Source organism: Augochlora pura, chromosome 7, assembly GCF_028453695.1.
Source record: "Augochlora pura isolate Apur16 chromosome 7, APUR_v2.2.1, whole genome shotgun sequence".
In the NCBI taxonomy this organism is placed as follows: Eukaryota; Metazoa; Arthropoda; class Insecta; order Hymenoptera; family Halictidae; genus Augochlora; species Augochlora pura.
In genome coordinates, this window is record NC_135778.1 from 31,196,735 (window position 1) to 31,218,015 (window position 21,281).

Sequence of the window (21,281 nt, forward strand, 5' to 3'; positions counted from 1 at the left end):
ACCTAACTCTACAATTCTATCTTAACCTTTCATTCATTATATACATTTTCATTCACACACTTATCTCATTTACCTACTGCCTAAAAACTGTTTCTTACTCTAAAATCCTAATAAAGCCTTCTCCTTTGCTCTTTCTTTTCTCTTTTTATCTACCTTGCCCAGCCATTCTTCCACCTTCTCGTTCTTTCTACCGCTTACTACCTCCTCGATCGTCACTCCTCTTTCCGTTTTCCTGCAATCTCTTACGAGATGCTCCAGTGTCCCAAACATCTCCCCACACAGGTCACAGTTTCTTTCTTCCTCTTTCTCCCAATATCTGTTCCATCTTTCCATATTTCCACATCTTGCTCTCGCTACTAATTTCTGGCATCCTCCTTTACCTTCCCTGCTCAGGTACTCTGGAAGAACCCAGATTTTTATTTTTTGGTACCGCGGGTTAAATTTCGACTGTGCCACTTTGCGGAATTGCTTCTGCTGCTGCACCTCTACGTCTCTATTCCTCAACCTTGAACCCACATCTTCTCCACTATCCCTCAACCGATTTACACCTTCTTGGCTCCATCCATTCCTCTTAAAATATTCCTCCCTTTCCATTCTGAAGTAGAGTAATATACATAATTGAATAAATATAAAAGAAGCATCGAATTTCACGTCACATAAGTATTCGGACGACTTATAAAGTTAACTTTAAATGTTATAAAAATGAATTTTTTAAAAATCTTTATTACCAATTCTATACTTCCGTTATTCAACATTATATTTTAAAAAGTTTGAAATTTTTGAAATTATTATTAATTTACAATCAATGTCGTTTCATACCTCTATTTTACACGATATTATGACGTGTTAACGATATGTATTTTCTATGTTGCAACTTGTATAAGATGCAACTTAACCTCTTAGACACGACAAGCCACTATAGTGGCTTTCGCGAATACTTCGTGCTTTACTCAATTGATTTAATAATTATTAAAGTAAACGATTAAAGTGAAAGTGTGTATGTACAATACACTAAAGAAAGAATATATGTAATTAATACTATAAATAACTATACGGAAAAAATATATATTAAGAAAAATTGTAATTCAGTTGTGAAAAACTTTATTTAAATATCGCGGTTCTCGCACACGCCCTCTCGCATTCATCATATAGGGTCAACGCACGCAAAAGAGTCCGGGAGTACCGATTAGTTGTTATGATTTCGGAGGTCGTTTTAAAATTCGAACTAGCTCGCGGATTCTACGGTCGTTAACTCTCAGCTTTATACAAAATAAAAATTGTCTTTATTAACTGCAGTAAACAAGAGGCAAATAATAGTTTCTTTCTTTCTTTAATCATTTTAGTAAGTTGAAAATAATACAGAAATAATGTTAAATCTTTTAATTTTTCTGATGATCCAAATTTCATCTACTAATTTTTATGATAAATGCATAATGGTCCGCAGCATAGTGATAGGACTGACAAACGCTAGACACTGTGGAACGCTTAAAAACTAAACCTTTCCGAATGAGAGAGAATAGAAATTCTAGTGCTGAACATGTTGTATTAACACGTTGAGCGCCACGTCAGCCATATATGGCTGACACTAGACTTTCCGTTTCGGACATGTCGGTCATCGATGGCTGACACTGCGAGAAGAAACATTGGCCCTACAGTACCAGCGCTTCGACGCGGTGCGCGTGGCCTGTGGGGGACCCCCTTAAAAACCAGCGTGGCGCTCAACGTGTTAATTTCAATGTGGATATCTAAGACAAACTGTTTTAAATCATCACAATCTAGGAAAAAACGCAGATTATATAGTTATTTATTTATTTACTTACTTATCAATTCACTCAATCATCCATCCATCCATCCATCCATTCCTTAATTTATATATTTCTACATTTATTTATATATTTATATAAACGGGGATAAATCCATCTTGACAATGAAGAACAAAAAACTAGTATTAAATATTAATATAAACTCAGTGAATATAGATGTGCATTTAAAAAAAAACTGCTGAAAAAGTTAAACTAGTAACAAATGCATATTTTGACAAATTATTCAGCAATGAATTTGATAGAGTGTATAAATTTATCAGTACGATATGGAAATGAGTCGACGATTTTCGGAATATCGCTTTCAAAACGAACGGACACCTGAAAACTCCGTGAAAGTCGCTGGAAAATCAAAGTCGCGTTCACTGTTTTCCTGGATTATCGTGGGGTTGCTCATTCGGAATTCCTCCCGGACGGACAAACGGTCAATAAGGAATATTGTTTGAGCGTTGCGAGGCGTTCGCGTGGAAATATTCGTCGGAAGCGAACAGATTTCAGCAAGGACAATCATTGGATTTCGCCTCGCGATAATGCCCCGTCGCACACGTCGAACTTGACGCGCGAATTTTTTGCATGAAACTGAACAAACGGTGTCGATTAATCCTCGTAGTACCGGCGAAATCCCATGATTCGGTCAGAATTGACCCACGATGTCATAGATATAAACATTTTTAATATTTTGTTGTTCTATCATCATTATTATTACTATTATTATTAATATTACTAATGCTTTTATTATTATTGCTAGTATTATTATTACTATTATTTTTCGATGAACAAAACGGCAGACGTACCTGTTAAACTATGGTGCAGGGTATTTTAATGAAGGACTCTTAAATTGATTTTAATAACTGTGTTATCAGGTCAATGTATTACATAGGAGTTTTCGTACGATTTTGTAAGGCTCTGTTCAGCGCGGTCTGATTATACGTGCACAAGGGTATACACTCAGGTTTGTTTGTGTTAGGACGCTCGATGTCATGCAGTATTGCTAAAATCGGTTTATCGACCTTTATGAAAGCGATTTATAGTTATTTCTAACAGTATCAAATAATCAAGGCAAACCTCGGAGTTCTGGCTCTGAAATGAACCGGATGTGGTATGACAGATTCAAGAATTGTGTTCGCCGGATATAGTCGAGCGTGAACATAAAAAAATCGCTAAAACTTTTTGAAAACTATCGAAAAAATCATCTTCGATGTAGAAATTCCATATACATTTCAGCACAATTTATCATTCTCCTGTTTGATTCAATTAATTTACACCTCTCTGCCTAGATGAAAGGTCAAATCTCTCTCCCCCTCTCTCTTTCTCTCTCTCCCCCTCTCTCTCTCTCTCTCTCTCTCTCTCTCCCTGTCTTCCTCTATCTCACTTTAGGTCGAAGAATTCGAAACGATTCGGTCGCGATCCATCGACGTTAAAATTCATCGGTGTGTCGCGAATCAATCACAGTCTTTGCGGAAATTTCATGAACGTTACGTCGATGATCACGAGTGATTAAGGGTCACGTTCCTGTAATTTCGCTGGAAAATTCGCGATCAATCTCGTCGCAGTCGCGTGTAGAACGATGTAATTTCTGCAACGGTTGTGAACGTCTATAGAAGTCGTCCATCAAACTGCTTGTCTGATCATGTAGATGCCCATAGTATTTGCGCGGGCATAATATGTAAATTTCGGTACTACGTGTCGCCCTGTACAAACGGTGCCATCACTTCGCCAATCAAATAATTAATTCTTCCATTATACCGTCGAGATATTCGAGAATTAAATGACACGCGCCATAACTGATACGATAAACATTTTTACTTTATTTTAAACGTATTACAATTCAACGTTCCTACAATGATTTTATTAAAATGTTGTTTTTTAGAAGCTCTAATAATTTTCATTAAATTACGGTGCTTTTCTGTTGTTTACCACGATTTTTCGGGATTTATGCCGACATTTTATATAACTGTGTGATCTTCCATGAATTTTGATACGTCTTATAGAGTTTATTTCCTATGATTCGTGTTGATTTTCCATGATTCGTAGGGAATTTTCCTATGACTCAAATTAATTACCTGTAATTCATGTTTCTTTTCCGTATTTGAAAATTTTTTCTATAATGTTCCATGACGGGATATGTTTTTGTTTATAAATCAAATTTTACACGACTGATGCCTCATTTTTGGATGAATCTATTTCATTATTTACGATTTATAGTGCTTTTCCACAACTCGGTATTATTTTCCATGAACTGTGATCAATTTTCCTGCGACTCAAGTCGATTTGTCATAACTCATGCTGTTGTTCCGCAAATAAATATTATTTTCTTTGAACTGCAGTTCACTTTTCAATGACTCAAATTGATTTCCTACTATCTGTGCTTCTTTTCAATGACTCAATACATTTTTCGAGAACCTTGGTCCATTCTCCCATGATCCAAATTTATTTTCTATGACTCATGATTTTCCACAAGCGTATATTGCTCTCTTCGAACCGTAATTCACTTTCCGTTGACTCAATTTGATTTCTTACAATTGATAACGCTTTTCCATAACTCGGAAATATTTTCCATGAACCGTGGTCCATTTTCTTATAATTCAAATAGATTTCCCATGACTCGTACTGTTTTTCCACGCCTCAAAATTGGTTGAAATTCTTACTTAAGAAAAACAACTGTTACCGAACACAGTAGAATCAATACTACATCGAAACCAATGAGAATCTCTCTTCTCAATCAGTGCCCCATTTCAATTCTCGCAACAAACCGCCCCTTCCCAGCCAGCGAATAAAGTGGAACAATGGCGGATAAAGCAGTCCCAGCACGTAACAGAATTTTTTCCGGCTGCCCCTCGGCAGACGCTATCGCTCGATCGAGTCCCGGACAGCTTTACGAGGATTTTTTCCTCGTGGGAGCGTGTTCCGGCGACAAGCGAATCTGTAAGCTACGGGGCCAGCCTGGCCGGCATGAACCTCGCTTTAGCGCATATGTTCGACGACTGTCGTTAACGACAGCGCCGGGAATGGCGCCGATGTTTGCCCGCGTTACCGCGAGCCGGGAAAGCTGTTCTCCTTCGTCGAGTTTTTTCCCCGTTTTACCACGAGGGCTTTCTTGATGAGGAAACACAGGCTCGCCTGCGAAGTAGCGCGACGTGTTTCTGGCACGGTAACAGCCCCCGCACCTAGCCGCTACGGGGAAGGAAATTATTTATGCGACCGTTAAACGTAATTCGTTCTCGCGACGCACTCTCGCAGCGGCCGAGCGAAAACCACCGCTGACTTTTATTCCGTCGACCAATTCCAGACTCTCTTTGATGTTACGGCCGCGCGAGGCTCCAGCCAGTAATTTTTAAATGCAGTCACCTCTTTCTTATTAATTTTAATGAATTTTTCGGCGGCCACTTGTTTACGCAGCTCTTTTTAATTAAATGGAGGATTCCCGGGAACGCGAGGGAATCGAGATCGGCCGTTTAATATTCGTTGCTAATTAGTATCAAGATATTTTCTTGCCCGCTAGATAACGTTTCATTTGTTGCAAGAACGTGTTAATATTTATAAATGTTTGTCTACTTCGCCGGTTTCTGTACTGGCAATTTTTGCACCTTCCTAGTTTTTACGAGAATAGAATACTATTAAAACACTATTTCTTAAATGTAATTTTTATATTCAGTTTATTTGGTTTGTTCTCTTCTCTCTATTAAAAACTGCGAGTTTCATACACGATAGAACAATATCTTGAAACTTTTTGTTCGTTCAAATGTTAGGATAGTAATTTCTAAATGCAATTTTCTTGGAACAGTCTCTTGAATGTTTTCGTGCATTCTAAAGTTGCGATAACATTTTCGAAATAGAAATTGTTGTAGGTCAGTTTCTCAGAGCTTTTCGTTCTTTGTATAAACTGAAACAGTATTTTCGAGTTGTAATTCTCCTGGAACAATACCTTGGGAGTTTATCTTTCTGTTAAAGATTAATACGATGTTTTAAGAACATTATCTTCGAAGTACATGGTCTTTCAAGCATTGCGACGGTACGGTCTAAATACAAGTTTTGTAAACCAGTTCGTTCGAGCTGAAATTGCTCGTTCTTCCATGTTCATGACAACTTTAATAACTGCTTTACGAGCTTCCTCAATGAAATGAAAATGTTCGAGAGAAGTTGCGGCGGTATTGCAATACTTTTTAAATATTCCGGTAACAGTATCGCATTGTTCCACAGAATTGCATGATTCTTTAATGAATGAATATTTACATTTCAATGAAATTTATAAAGAAGACTAGGATTAAATACCTTCTTATAAAGTTAATAGTTAAATTAATAATTAAATGTAAATCCTTCAAATTGAATGATTTATCTACATAATATTCTTATTAGAAAAGTAATTGTAAATAATTGTTAATCTGCAATAGCATCAACTTCAATTAAATCTATGTCTCGTCGTTTCTAAGTATCATGTGAAATTAATTCTGTTTAAGTTACAGATAATAGTAATTCAGATTAAAATATAGTTCCTATGACTAATAATGAAATTCCTGATTACTATATATTATTTTTAACAACTAATGGTCGCCGCAGAAAATCGTATTAAATCGTTGCACAATTTCTTTCTCACCAACGCAGAATAATTTCGCGATTACTGTCTCGTAATGAATCGTGTTCTGTTTCAGTGGAGGTGATGTTCCTAATTTGGGGCATCAGGCTGTGCATCGTGGTGCGTAAAACACCGTCAGAGTTCAACGAGAGCCGGTTCATCTCGATGGCGATCTACAACGAATTTCTACTCTCAGTCTTCCTCAACGTCTCGATGTGAGTTAGCCAGCTGATTACAACGTTTCGCGCGTATCAGTGCCGCGGCGTCGCTCGCGCAGCCACTTTCGCAAGGGAAAAAGTCACGGAATATTCAGTTCGCACTTTGAAACGGCTGCGATACACGATTCTGCAATTCTTTCTCGTGCCGGTAATAAGAGCGGCGGCCGCGGAAAGTAGGAGATGTGCTACGGAATTTCAAAGCGTCCGCATGAAATTGCAGGCATTGACGTACCGAGCTCCTCCCAAATGAAACTTTAAATTCCACGACTTTCGGCTGCTGCAGGCGCGGCTATATTGCTTGTCCGAGTGCAGTCTGCCTTACACCACTTGCCCGGCTGAAGACTGACTCGTATCGCTCGTATTGTCGTTTCTTGGCCCGTAGTATCTTTTTATGGTCTGACTACATGTCTGCTGTATCGCCATTCTCATAATACCATTTACCCTACCACAGACTGGCCAAAACTATTTTATCATATTATTATATTATAATTACATATATACTTATACAACAAAGTCTGACCAAATACTTGTTAATATTAGTTTTTATTGTCTAACTAAATATCCGTATACTGCTTAATACTACTTTTTGTCATCTAATAGGATGTCTAATATGTTTAGGCCCACATTGGTTAATACAACTTCTATTTTATTTATAGCACAGCTTGTAAATATTGTATATATAACACAGTTTACAAATATTGTATATATAATACAATTTGTAAATAGTGTATATATAATACAGTTTATGAATATTGTTTAGATAATATAATTTACGAACATTGTGTATATAACACTACTTACCTGACGTTACACTGCTTAATACTACTTTTTAGTTGCATATAATACAAACTGTCCGTCTTATAAATAAAACATTGTCCATTTTTGCCCATCACAGACTGACAATTGCCACTAGTCTGATTAGACGATTACCTATTCTACTTGTCAGCTCTCGGGAATACGAACACTAACGAATTCTTCACAAAAACAGCAATAAAATGTTATCCAAAACTCGTAGATCAGCTTTTATCATGCCGTCATAAACTTTATACTTCAATCTAAGTAATCATTATGCTTTTATCGGATCAGAAAAATTATTTCAATTTTGAGAAATATCTTTTTTCATTTTCCGATGCACTGTCCAGTGCGAATATGTCCTAAATAAGTGTAACTAATATTAAATCATAGTCGAAGTATCACTCAGTCGACTAAAACCGAGATACTAAATTACCCAACTTTTGAAAAATTACTATAACATGAATATTCCTATTTTACTGCGATTTAATGTCGAATTTCAACGTTTTCTAATATTTCTCGAGGAGAGAGGAAACTAGCCAGAGTTTCAAGGACCATCGGTAACACTCGATTCGATCGAATCGAATTCTCGAGTCGTACAATTTTAATTGTTGGTAGCCGCACAAGCAGCCTCTACCACGGCGAAGATCATTTCGGCGGATCCGAATGTAATTTCGAACAGCAGTTTGAGGTGACAAGCGGTGGCCGCCTGTGACGTCATTTATTCAGGAATATGTGCACTTGTGCGGAGACATAATAGCTTCCGGTGTTCTGCTCCAGTTCGCGGGGAATGTGGCCGAGTATCAGCGGGATACATTATTAAAATTAACGATTCGTAGCTTCCAGCCAACGTTACACGTTCCGCGGATGCGTCGGTCGCGTCGGTATCGACATACGCCGAGAGAAACAGGCCGTGCTAGATTGTTGACTACCTTTGTCCCTGTCGATCATGCGGTCTCGCCGTGTCCGCGACAAATCATGCAGAGGCCATTGAAAAATCTCAAATCAATTTCTCATTTTTAATGGAGAAACGTCATAACAGGGAATCATTTGTAATGGGGAACTGATGAGCGCATGAGTCAGCATAGACACAGCTTGAAATGGACGTGTGCCAAAATAGACCCGGCTCAAACGTTTACAGATACAATCATACTTCAACGAATCAATTAGGTATGCATAATCATTTGAAATGTTGCGAAGTGTGCAGAACATTAATCGAAATTTATTCAAACGCGTACGGACATATTCAATCTCATGCGACCACAGTAAAATTATAGTGCATGTAAAATAGGATATTTTAAAATAAATGTATGTAAAATAATGTAATAATATAAATAATAATATCAAATAATATATTATATCGTTGCAGGAAAATTGCTTGAATATATATTATACAATCGCGTTTAAACATACGGAAATTATGTTTAAACAATCGGACTATAATAAATATAAAATTAGACAATATAAAATAAATGTAATATAATATAGTATAGAAATTATTGCAGAAAAATGACTCGAATGTATACAGTCGTGTTCACATATACACAAACTCAACAACAGTGAAACATCTTAAAGCCCATGGATTCAAACCCTGTATATTAAAATAAATAGTGATGACAACAAAATTAGATAATATAAAATAAAAATAATAATGTTAAGAGTGAAAGACATTGCAGAAGAATTATTTACACGTATGCGAACTCTGTCAAACATGCATAAACATTCACAGTCATCGTCAGACATCCTAATTCGAGGTATCGTATTGTTACTTTCCGATTCTTTCCTATAATTTCTCTGGCCATAAGTCACCAGATCTATAGAGATCGAAAGTTCTATAACTTCGTCGGTCCAAGAATGAGATTACGGAAAAACCGACGTAGACGGTAGACCTAATCATGCGCATAATTATCCGTGGAAGTTGAGAGACTGTTGGCGAACAACGAGTAAACCAGGGTTGAAAGCTGAGAAGGCAAGTTGGCCTCAAATGCAGAACCTCTTGCGAAAGAAAAAGCTCCGAGTAGAACTTCGGGTCTCCTCGGAAACTCTCGTGGCGGCTGGAACTTCCGCGGCAACCGCTGCAAGTCGCTCGGCGTACTACGGTTAAAAGATTCGTGCCGTAGTGGGCGGCTCGGTTTACGGCGCGACCGGCACGAATATATTGGGCAACGCGTTCGCCTAAATCATTCGATATCTCCATTATTACGACCCCCTCGACGACACGTTCCAGAAGAAAAATGTACCTCCCGAACCATTGACCACCAACAATATAGAAAACCTCCAGCGAACTGTCCGATTATTAATTAACATCAATTTATTAAATCAAACATGTTTCCATTACGATACATACGTCGAAACAATTTCAACGCGTATTGTGGCTTTGAACAACATACATTTAAAAACTATACCAGAAAATTAATCTACACGCGTATGAATACTCTGAAACGCATTCAACAACTACAAAACACCGCGGAACGTTTCCCAGAGCGTTGAAAAATTCATGGAAAATTTCTCGTGAGACTTTCGAGTCGCAAGGTGAAATATTCGCATAAAGTTGATTCGTTTCTCTGTCAACGAGCGATAACAACTTCTCTAGGGGTGGAAATGGCTACTTTGGGGATGGTTGAACGTTGTCGACCGGCTTTCCGGTCTCCGAGTCCCCGGAGAACGAAAAACGAAAGTCTGACCGGGTGCAATCTTTCTCGTTGCAGGTTGTTCTTGCAATCGCCGGCCAATCCGGATTTATTGTACGTGATATTTTTCTGTCACACCCAGCTTACCGTCACGCTGCTACTGTGCCTCATATTCGGCAGCAAGGTAAGACTGACATCGATCTCCAATGCTTCTATTTCACGTGATACGCGCCACTCGAATGTTTACGGCACAAAGTTATAGAACCGTCGACGGAGTCGAGGTGGAACGATGAATAAAGAGAAATCACTGAACGATGTATTACAAATAAACGACAGAAATAAATAAACGATCTTTTATCGTAATATTATAATACAATTACGTAATATATACATACATTATACAATACTATATCATAATATATTGTATAATTATGTAGAACATTGTATAATATATTATATAATTATACGATAATGGTATATAAATAAGCAGCAGAAATAAAGAAACAATCTTTCATTATATTCATTATATATAATTCTATAATATATTATATAACAGCTTATACTTTATCATAATATATTGTGTAATTATGTATAATATTATAAAATATATAGTGAATGCTATATAATTATAATATATACTATATTATAAAATATTACATTATATAATATTATAATGTACTAAAATACTAATTAAGATTAACCATTCTGGAAACTATCTCGGTGTATTTTCTCCTTAAACTAACAATTATCATTTACTATTTAAAATAAAAATACGAAACGCAAATACATATTACGTTGTTGTTAATTAATTCAGACAGAAGAATTCGCGATTGCTGATTGATTTTTCGAAAGCAATTAAATTCTTTAACCAATTGAAAATTGTATCATAAAAGTCAGCTTCTAATAAATAGTTTCTTAAAGTAAAAAGTAATCTGTTATTTCTTCTGCTATTCTTTTATTTCGCGAGGTTTCTGGTTCAGCAGAAAAAAAATGTTCCGTCGCTTTATCTCAATTCTGCCGAGACTGCAGCGTATTTGTTTGAAAAATGCCGCGGAAAATAGTGACTTCCGCGTGAAAGTTCTGCGGACAGTGTCCTCGTCCGCGTTGGATTTATTTATTTATTTTCTGGAGGTCCGGTGGGATTTATTTATTTATTTCCTGGAGGCACGTATTGATCTTTGGGGAAACACCGGCCACGGGCCGTGGAAGTTGTAAACTAGTTGCGTGTGTTGCGCGATATAATATATTTCGGTCGGCGGGCCGCGCGAAAAACCGGGCTCTTTAAACTACATATTTCATCCGGAAGTAGCGGGCAGCGACGATCCAGGCAGAAATACCGACTGGGAGACCTCGATGATATAGCTCGGGTCTACAGGCTGCTGCAGAATCCTCGTTCGAACGTTTATTGAATTTTATTGCCACCCAAAATAGAAGAACCGTTGCAGCTGCTCCCTCTCTTTAGTTTTACTTCTAAATTTGTCAACAGTAACATTGTTCTTAGGCTTGGCCAATCTACAAAGGCTACACTACCCAATTGATCACGATAAAAAAGTCAATTCTATTTGATGAGTATTTTGTAAATTGTGATATAATTAATTTTATTGTAATTCTCAAGCAAAGTAATTTTTTATATTGTCATTGTTACAATAGTCTTCTTGATTGGTCAAAAATTTGTAATTGTAGACTAGACTTTGTCTATCATAATTTAACAAGTTCAAATAAATTTATTTTTAAATAATTTATTTAAAATAACTGAATTTTATTTTCATTTGGAAATAATGAGTGAAACTTGTAGATGACGCTTCCTATTTTGTAATTCGTATCCTGTCTAGATTTATACGAATTTATCAATGAACAGAATTTGCTATAACAAGCTATACTTCGTAAATTGCAAGAAGAAAAAATAGAATCAATTTAATGATTCAAGTAAAACATAATTTTATATTCTTGCTAATACAACGAAAGACGGCGATACTTACTTTTTTTATAATTTTTAATAGCGCAATTTTACAAATGGATAAACTTTATAACAATAAGCCAAACATCGTAAATTATGACAAAAAACAAGGCCAATTTAATTTGACAAGAAGGTTTTAAAATAAAGATTAATTCCATATTGTTATCACTTAAAAGTAAGGTTATAGTGTTCGTTTGTTTATATTTTTAATGCCGTTACTGACATTGCCATTTTTCGAACGGTCAACATTTATTATAATAAGCCGAATTTATTAATACAATAAGTCGTATATTGACCAAAAAATGAAGCTTAACTTAACAAACATATTTCCAAAAAATAATTAGAAAGATGTCATCAGGTTATATTAGGAATGACAAAAAAATATATTATATTCGGTTAGTAAGGAATGACATTCGTTTCTTTGTATTTTCGATACCGTCGCCATTGCCACATTTCAAACGAACAACATTAATTACATTAGATGAAGCATCATAGAGTCAAAGGAAAAGAAATGTTCCAACGCGATTCCACCGATCCAAAAATAAAAGATCATTAAATACGATGCATGCATTAACAGTGCTATGAATAGGGTAGACTGAGAATAAACTGTAAGATGAACGTGAACTACAATTGCTCGATTAGCCTCGCCTCTTTCAACCGCAACGATAAAAATCACTCGCATGCGTCTCTCATTCCGTTTCGACTCCACCCCCGTACCACTCAAACGCCCACACCCGCAATAGAATCCAGACGATAAAAATGCCAGAACTACGGCATTTTCGCGTCGCCTGATAGAGCGTGTCGCATAAATTGAAAAGTTTGCCTGTTTAATATAGGCCTACGTGGTGTTCCGCAGCGGGGGCAAGGAGGACGCAAAACACTCGGGGGCGACCGGTAAATTTCTGGGGAAGAGCACCCGGCCACCGGGCACCAGCAACCAGACGAACTCGATCTCCCTTCAGCAGGGAAACTTCACCGACGAAAGCGACGGAGCCACGGTGAGTGCACTCGAAATCAAAGATCAATAATAGTCCGAAATGGGACAGTTTCAAACTGTTATAGACGGTGTTCCATAATTTCATTGCAAAACATCTCGTAGACACGCGAGGAAGAAAATAAAGTGACAGGCATCTTTTGGTATTTTTAGTGGGGATTGAAACGGTGCTATTAGTAATGCGTGGACATTTGAAAGGTTACGTCAAGATCATCTAACTTTTCTTTATCATAAACTTATATTTTTCATTATCGTTAGTAATACTAAGAAATGCTAACGAAATTTAGCATTAAATTATTTAAGCAAATAATTCGTTTTTAAAGATCGCATTTTTTTTTTTTGGAGAGTTCAAGGTTATCGGTGTATTTTTGTACGGATTTACACGTTCCTATCGCTATACCACGATTGCTAAGATCGAAGCTAATCTGATGAACTGCGGTATCGTGACCCTCGTGTGACCTTGGGTACGAAAAATACTAAAGCATTTAGAAATAATGTAATGTAATAAACAACTACAACAGACAGATCAATGAATTCTAAATGTCCTAGAATTTAGGTATGAATTTATCATTGTCCATTTCTTTTCCACCCATTCGCACCCTTTTTCCACCCCTTTTCATCCCGGCGCCCTTTCGCATCTTCTCCGAGACGCGGTGACCTTTTTTGGACTTCCATCGTGCCGGCCGCTTCCCACGAAAAATATGTCCTTAATGATGGTTTCGCGTGTATTTCATCAACCCGCGATACCGGCTATGCTTCCCTTCGATCGCCAGCTGCAATTTCGTTCGTTCCAAATACCGTACATTTTTCCCTATCATTATTAAGTGATTAGGATAACTAGACCTGCGCCCACCAACTGCTGTTCTCGATAAGGTTCTCGGGTTATTTTGCATTGGAAATGGCAGAGGTGTATAGAAAAGTGTTGAGTGATTATTATTATTAAGTAATATTTACATTCGCTGTGGATATTAAGGGGCGTGATCGAATATACGGAGCTTACGTCTATTGAAACATCATCAAACATGTTCAAACTGCTGGAGTATTAGTTAGAATGAACTGTTAAAGAAGAGTGGGTCGAGTTTTGTTTATAAATGTTTTTTACTGCGCAGAATATATTAAGGTGATTTTATTTTTTTGTATTGAAATTAAGTCAAACGTGTTCAAACTGCGTGAACGTAAATCATAATAAACTATTAGGGTTGTTTTAAAGATAGCTGCATTCGTGTGAGTTTGCATGCATTTTTAACTCGTCCAAAAGTATTGAAGCAATTTTATTTATGTGTATTAAAACAAATTTTATGTATTTCAATCTTATCCATGCGAATTGAAACAGTTTCGATCACGTTTAAACTGCAGAAATTGAAATAATAATACAATGGAAGACTAAATCGATAGAGATCTGTGAACATTTTGCACTGTCTTGCAATCTCAACCTATCATCGAAAAAAGAATTCACAAGTCATATATACTAATCTAAGATGTTTTAAATATTGTATAAATAATTACTGGGTATAACAATTAACATTTTTCAATGATTTTCCATTAATAAATAAAATTAGAAACAAATCGAATTTTGAATGCAACTTGCGATGAACGTGTACTTGAACTCTTGCAAAAATATTTAAACAGCTATATTTAGACTATAATACGTTCAGACTACAAAAACGAGAATAAAACTGATCTAACTAAACTGCAAACTTAAACGATAGTGAACGTGTAATATTACGTGAATTTGTCACAAACGCAGAAAGTACTACAGTGAAATCTAATCGGCACCAATTCAAACAGTTTCAAACGTATTGAAGGTAAGGTGGAGGTTCCGCGATAAGAGTGCAATAGGTCACTGAAAATCAATGGTGTCTATCTGGCACACGACACCCCATATGTCCGTGCCCCCCTTCTCAACCACCATACACAATCGTACACCGATTAATAGATATCGGGACCGCGCCAAGGCTATTGTACGAAAAGCCGATTAATAGGCTTCACACAGACCGCTGCGTTAATTATGATATCGACATTAGAGAAGCAGATCTACCATTGCTCGGACGAAATCGAGGCTAACGTTCCAGCATCGCGTACAGCATTATAGACACCTAATCGGATGTATTGTTGGAAATCTCGGCTCCCACATGTTCCGTTCTTAAATAAAATGTTACACAGCGACAACATTATTTCTGGTAAACGTACTATAATTTCACAAAAATAATAATTGAATTTTAAAAATACAATTAAAAATATCGACATAATACTACTCAAATATAAAATACTATTATAATATAAAATACTAATTAAAATATTATTTTAATAGACAATATTAATTAAAAGTTAATACATAAATAAGATAATATTCAAATATAAAATACTCTAAATATATCAGGTACGAATTAGAATGTTACTATAGTACAAAATAGTAAATAAAATCCAAATTACAAATATAAATTACTGGAATATACAACAACAATTAATATATAAAATACCAATTAAAATATAAAATGCAAGTATGATATTATTAAAATTTGAAAATGGTATTACAATATACATATAATATACTAATATAAAATAAGATACTGTTAAAATATAAAGTCTAAATTAAAATTGTATTAAAATATAAAATACCAATTAAGAAACTCGATAAGGAGCTCCATAAAACCATTGAATATGTTCGTTTATCTAAATACGACACGTTACGATAAATACAATATAATGAAATTTATGAACTTCTAACATATAAAATACGAACTAAAATGCAATGCTAAATTAAAAAATTTCTGAACAATATAGAGTACATTGTTCTTAAATTAAATAAATAATACTATATGAAATTTACAAAATTCAATGAAATTATTAGATAAATCAATAAGAAGAGAACCCTTTAGAATTTGTTCCAAGACCGTGTTTAATGAAACTGTTGATAATTGATAAAATAAGAAATAACCGTCGATAGATAACTGACGAAATAACTCTTTCGTTTGTTCTATACAGTTATTATAATTATATTATCATATATGTGTATAAACTAAATATATACATATCTAACAAATAGTAAAACAAGAATTAACGAAGCATGCAGTTTACGAAGACAGGATTTGTGCAACAATTGTTCCGCGACGGTTTCATGGATTCCTTGCAGACATGGGCACCCGATAGTCACGCACAGAATTTCGTCTAGAATTCTGGGAACGCGATGGGAACATCGAGTGGCGAGAAACGTGGATTCAGGTCTGAGCATACTAATGCCTGAGATGAGGAACGTCCCAGCCGACCTGTAGAGTTCGATAACGCCATATTAGCTGGGTTCGATGAAAGCAAAGCTCACAATTAATAGTATTAGATATCGCGGATCAGCTGACATGCGTGTTGAATCGTCCCTTGGGCATGCTTCTGTTGCCACAAATAAACGATCCACGAGATGTAGGAACTGTTAGATCAAGTTTTCAAATCATTTCTCGGAAACCTAGATGACGCTGAAACTAACAACAGGTTTATTTACTTGAGTGTCTTGCTTCAATCACTTGTAAACTATTTATTGTGACAAACTAATTTCTTGATTAAATCTAGATTAATTTTTGGAATTATTTAGATGAAAAGAAAAGATGGCTTCAAGTTGGATTCATTTTTTAAATGCCAAAATGGCGTTGGAAGCTGCAAAAAAATTAAGTTTTAGAATTATTTTCATGTAAACAATACGGCGCTGTTATTTTTAAATTGTTGATCACAGTAGTGATAGAAAATCCTATATTAATTTTTGAATTATATAAGTACCATCCAAAATATTAAAAAATAATACAAACGCAAATGTTATGGTATTAAAGAGAGCACATAACCTAGTAATTAGTTTCTTACTATGTTACTGTATCGCAGCGTCGATCGTGAGCACTCTGTATAATCGGAGGTTTAGAGTATACTGAGGCTAGATTAAAGCAAGTTTTCCAAACTCCTATTAAGAGTACAACGACACAGGTATGCTGGAGTCTCGGTTAATCTAGAGTTAATCGAAGTCTGGCCTAAAGTGTCGAAAATCTAATTTATGCGTGGGCTATAGCAAAGTTCTAACTCGCAACATAATTAACCTAGACCGTGCCGCCGCCATTATATGGTTGAAAGCACTCAGAAGCGGTAAAAAACATTCTCTGTTCGAAGTCATACATTTATGTCCGATTTTCTCATCTTTTTTAATGACTTTATCAACACAGACTAAATAATAAAATTAAAAAAGTTTGAAGATCGATTTACCATCATTAATAGCTAATTTACGACCAATGCAAATTAACTAATGACCAATTACGAAGAAATTAACAACAAAGTAACAATAAATTAAAAATTAATTTCTAGGTTTCTTGATCATATACTCTTTTATTAGCATCAGACTTGATCAACATAAACGAATTTTTTAAAATCTCGTTTCTCCTAAAATATTCAAATAAATTCTTTGAATGGAGTTTAATTCGAAAAATATCACGAATAAATTCTTCGAGTAAAATTTTATTCCTATAATACTTAGAATAAATACGACGAATTTCATTTCAGAAATATTTCGAATCAACCCTTTAAATAGAACTTTATTAGAACAATAGTCACGAATAAATACCTCGAAAAATTTCCAATTTCCAAGGAATCTAAACAGGATTTGCCATTGTTTAGGACTGATAAGTGACAATCGCTAAAAAGACAGATGGACGTTTGTTTCTAATTTCTTTTATTTTTATTTTCTTCCGCGGCAATTACAGAAGAAAGGTGTTGTACGGATAGTCTGCCCGAAGCGGCATCGCGGAAGGCGTGCAAGTACCGCGCACGGAAAGATCGCGGAACCTCGCCATTAAAAATAATTGCTTAATTTCGTTGGTCTTGTAAAGGGCAAACCTTAAAGAAAATCCGCTTAAGAAGCAAATCTCCCTAATGAAGTTTCCAAGGGGCGGTTACACGGTCTATGAAACTTATACCGATAAATCCACGGCGAATGCCATAAGCGTATTACCAGGCCGAATGTAGGTCGCGGCACTTCTTATCTTATCGTCTGTCATGGTGCGGATCTCAGCCAGCCGGCTGTCACCTTCGTCGTTGACGAAAGAACGACCATCGTTTTTCGCGTGAGAGGAAACTTCTCGAAAAAGCTCGCCGTGCTAACGACTAATTTAATACTGTTTCCTTTCATTTCGCTTAGGTTTTAAAGACAACGGTCTCTTTTCTTGCGAGAACGCATTTCTCCGAAAAGATCAACGTGATGATAGCGAATTTAATATCGTTCCCGTTCATTTCGCCCGTAGGTGGAAGAAAAGCAATTTTCTGCTTGAAAGAGAAGAGTTTTCCAATAAGATTAATGTATTACCAGCTATTTTAATACTGATTTCATTCATTTCAGACTTTCGAAAAGCTCATCTTTTTTTCTTGTGGAAGGACATGTTTCCAAAAAGTCAATGTGTTAATAGCGAATTTAATACTGCTTTCGCTCGCGTCACTTAGATTTCGAGTCTTTCATTATACTTGCAGCGAAAGAGTTTTCAAAAAACATTAATGTGTCGACAGCTTATATATTCGACTTTCTATTAGATATTGTCTAATATTTATATCACTATTATAATTTCTATTATAATTCAAATTTATATTATATTATAGTTAACACCGTTCCTACAAAATCGATTAATTTCTATTAGAAATCTATTATAATTTAAATATCTACTTAAATGTCTACAAGAGACATAGATGCATAATCAGCTAGCGTGAATATAAACACTGTGGGTCAAAATTGACCCGGTTATCCTTGAACAGTCTTAAATCCAGTAGAAACTATCGTCAGAAGATAATTTTTGAAATATGTCGACAGTCATCAGCAGCGAATCCTACGAGTTAACATAATTTAAATATTAATGCAAATGACACTCCAATTAGCGTATAAAATGCAGGATACCCCGTGGAAGTTGATAAAATAACAATACCGAACAGTATTTTTGTGACAATGCCACGGTTGTCGCGATGATCGTTGTAAAATTGATTTGATGAAACGTGAAGCACGTTCGATTGTTCATTGACAAGCGGCATAGTTATCGAAGCAGAACGGGATTTCCAGGGGTGGAGTCCGCGCGAGGCCGAGCTACTCGCGCCGCAAAATGTGATCAGCCATTTGTGAATTCGCGAACGATCCAGGGCGGCGCGGCGAGGGAACGATTAGGCGACTCTCGGCCAGCCCGAGCGTAGAGTTCGGCCCGGTTGCATTAACCTCGACAAAAGCCCGCGCGAAAAATGCCATCCGCTGGGGCTTTTAGGATGCCGAAGATTACTGGCGAATCGCAAAAAGCCTGGAAAATTGCGTCGACCTCGAAGACACGGTCGTTGGAACTCGACGCGACGAGAAAAAAAAACGGAGGGGGAGGGCGGGGGCGGGAAAGAGAAGAAAGAGAAGAAGAGGTCGAGCCGAGTCTCTGTTCTGACATTTGACTGATGACGATTAGCTCGGCCCTTCGGGGCCTCGTAAATGCAATTTACACGCGACACTTGCGCCGAGTGATGGAACGCGCGCACCCTTTTTGCGAGATCCACCCCGCTCTGTTGCTGCGAATCTCTCATATTTCTCGCATCGATCAACCTGACGAAACGGAATTCTTTGGGGGGAAAACGTTGTAAGTGGCAATGTAAAATGGATTTGTTTTTTAATTGGTTGACTAAGGTCGCGGAATATAATGGAAAGCAGATGCAATAAAGCAGGATACAAAGGACAAGGTACGATTAACCCTTTACACTCCTTGCTATCATGGATGTTACCTACCAACGCTTATGAACATTTATATTATTATATGGTATATGTTATATATGTATATGTATGGTATATATCATATTATTATAATAATATTCAATTTATACGAATTTGTAGACATCGAGAAATAGTTGCAAATCGCTAATAAACTTTAATGTTTAGTCATATACTAGAATTACGATGTCCCCTGAGAGGGGACAATGGAGTGCAAACTGTTAAACTTTAATTCCGGGAGTTTTGGCACGGTTATGTATATACCAGTAGATTTTGCAGAAAGAATTTGAGAAATTTATGTCCCAAGTTGCACAAACCATTGACTCAAAAGTTATCTTGGTCCAAAAGTTATACCTAACTTAAAAAATTATACCTAGTCATACCTAGAAGTAGTTCATATTTTTAATATGAAACTTAATTCTAATGAATTTTTATTACCAATCTGGATTATAGTAATTTTTCTTGTATTTAAATTAACAGTAGATTTTTATAGATATTTAAATAGATTAAATCTAAATTATAATAGATTTCTATAATAAAACATTGAATTAATCGATTTTAAATACGCGCGACGATAATTAAAATGAATTTGTATTAATTGTAGTAAATTTTTATAGGAATGTAAATAGAAATCTAAATTATAATAAATTTTTAACAGAAAATAAATTAATTTTATAGGCACGATGTTATCTGTAATGAATTTTTATTATAAATTTGAATTATAATATAGATATCAGACAATTTTTAATAGAAATTCGAACAGAAATTTTAAATTACGATTAAATTTTATAAAACAATCTACGATAATGAATTTTACCTCTATGTAAAAATATTTAACCATAATAAACCTAACCTAGACATATTGCAACCATACTCACACTATAATTAACCGTAATTTATGACAAAGAGGCCACAACTTTAATGTAAAATATCATTGGCCATCGTTAATGGATTCCGTTCTCGTCCCATTATCGATTGTCGTTTTAAATTAAACATTGAAAAGAAAGCCTCTCCCGACGACCGAGGCGATAACGATTAACATAAAGTGACGTCCCCGAATCGATGACTACATTGTTGAAACCTCGCGATTTAATGACTATTCATCGACCGAGTGTCAGTAATAATGAGCGTCGCGTATGCAGGCACCGCCACCGATTGCGCTCAATTATCGACGGAATTGCCGCTTTGAGAATTATAAACGGCCAACGGATTATGCGGAATGTTTAAATCAGTGACGGGCATGATGTTGCATTTAGAATCACGCGCGCATTCACCGGTTGCTAACGGCTGTACCGGATGCGACACGGCCACGCGACGCACTCGTGGGAATCGCGGTGTTAAATCATTCTCGAATCATTCGGCATAGATTTTCGCCCGACATTTTTCCACCCGGTCTCCGATTAATTGCCAATTAACCGGCCGATCATTCCTCATTATTTGGTTATTGTTGTCACCCAGCTTCACCCTTGACTGCCCATTATATGTCCTTGCTAATTATCAATTGATATCTACTGCCAATTACTCAATGTTCCGTCGCGCAATCTTTCGCTTT

The 21,281-nt window shown here is 36.1% G+C and overlaps 1 protein-coding gene across 1 annotated transcript in view; it reads left to right on the plus strand.

Annotated features, from left to right (window-relative positions):
- Positions 1-21,281, plus strand: part of LOC144472023 (metabotropic glycine receptor) — a 278,340-nt gene that overhangs the window by 246,329 nt on the left and 10,730 nt on the right. Inside the window, exons 9-11 of the mRNA XM_078184653.1 lie at positions 6,470-6,608; positions 10,112-10,217; positions 12,827-12,988. Of these exons, the coding sequence (XP_078040779.1) occupies positions 6,470-6,608; positions 10,112-10,217; positions 12,827-12,988 (407 nt within the window). The remainder of the gene's footprint in view (positions 1-6,469; positions 6,609-10,111; positions 10,218-12,826; positions 12,989-21,281) is intronic.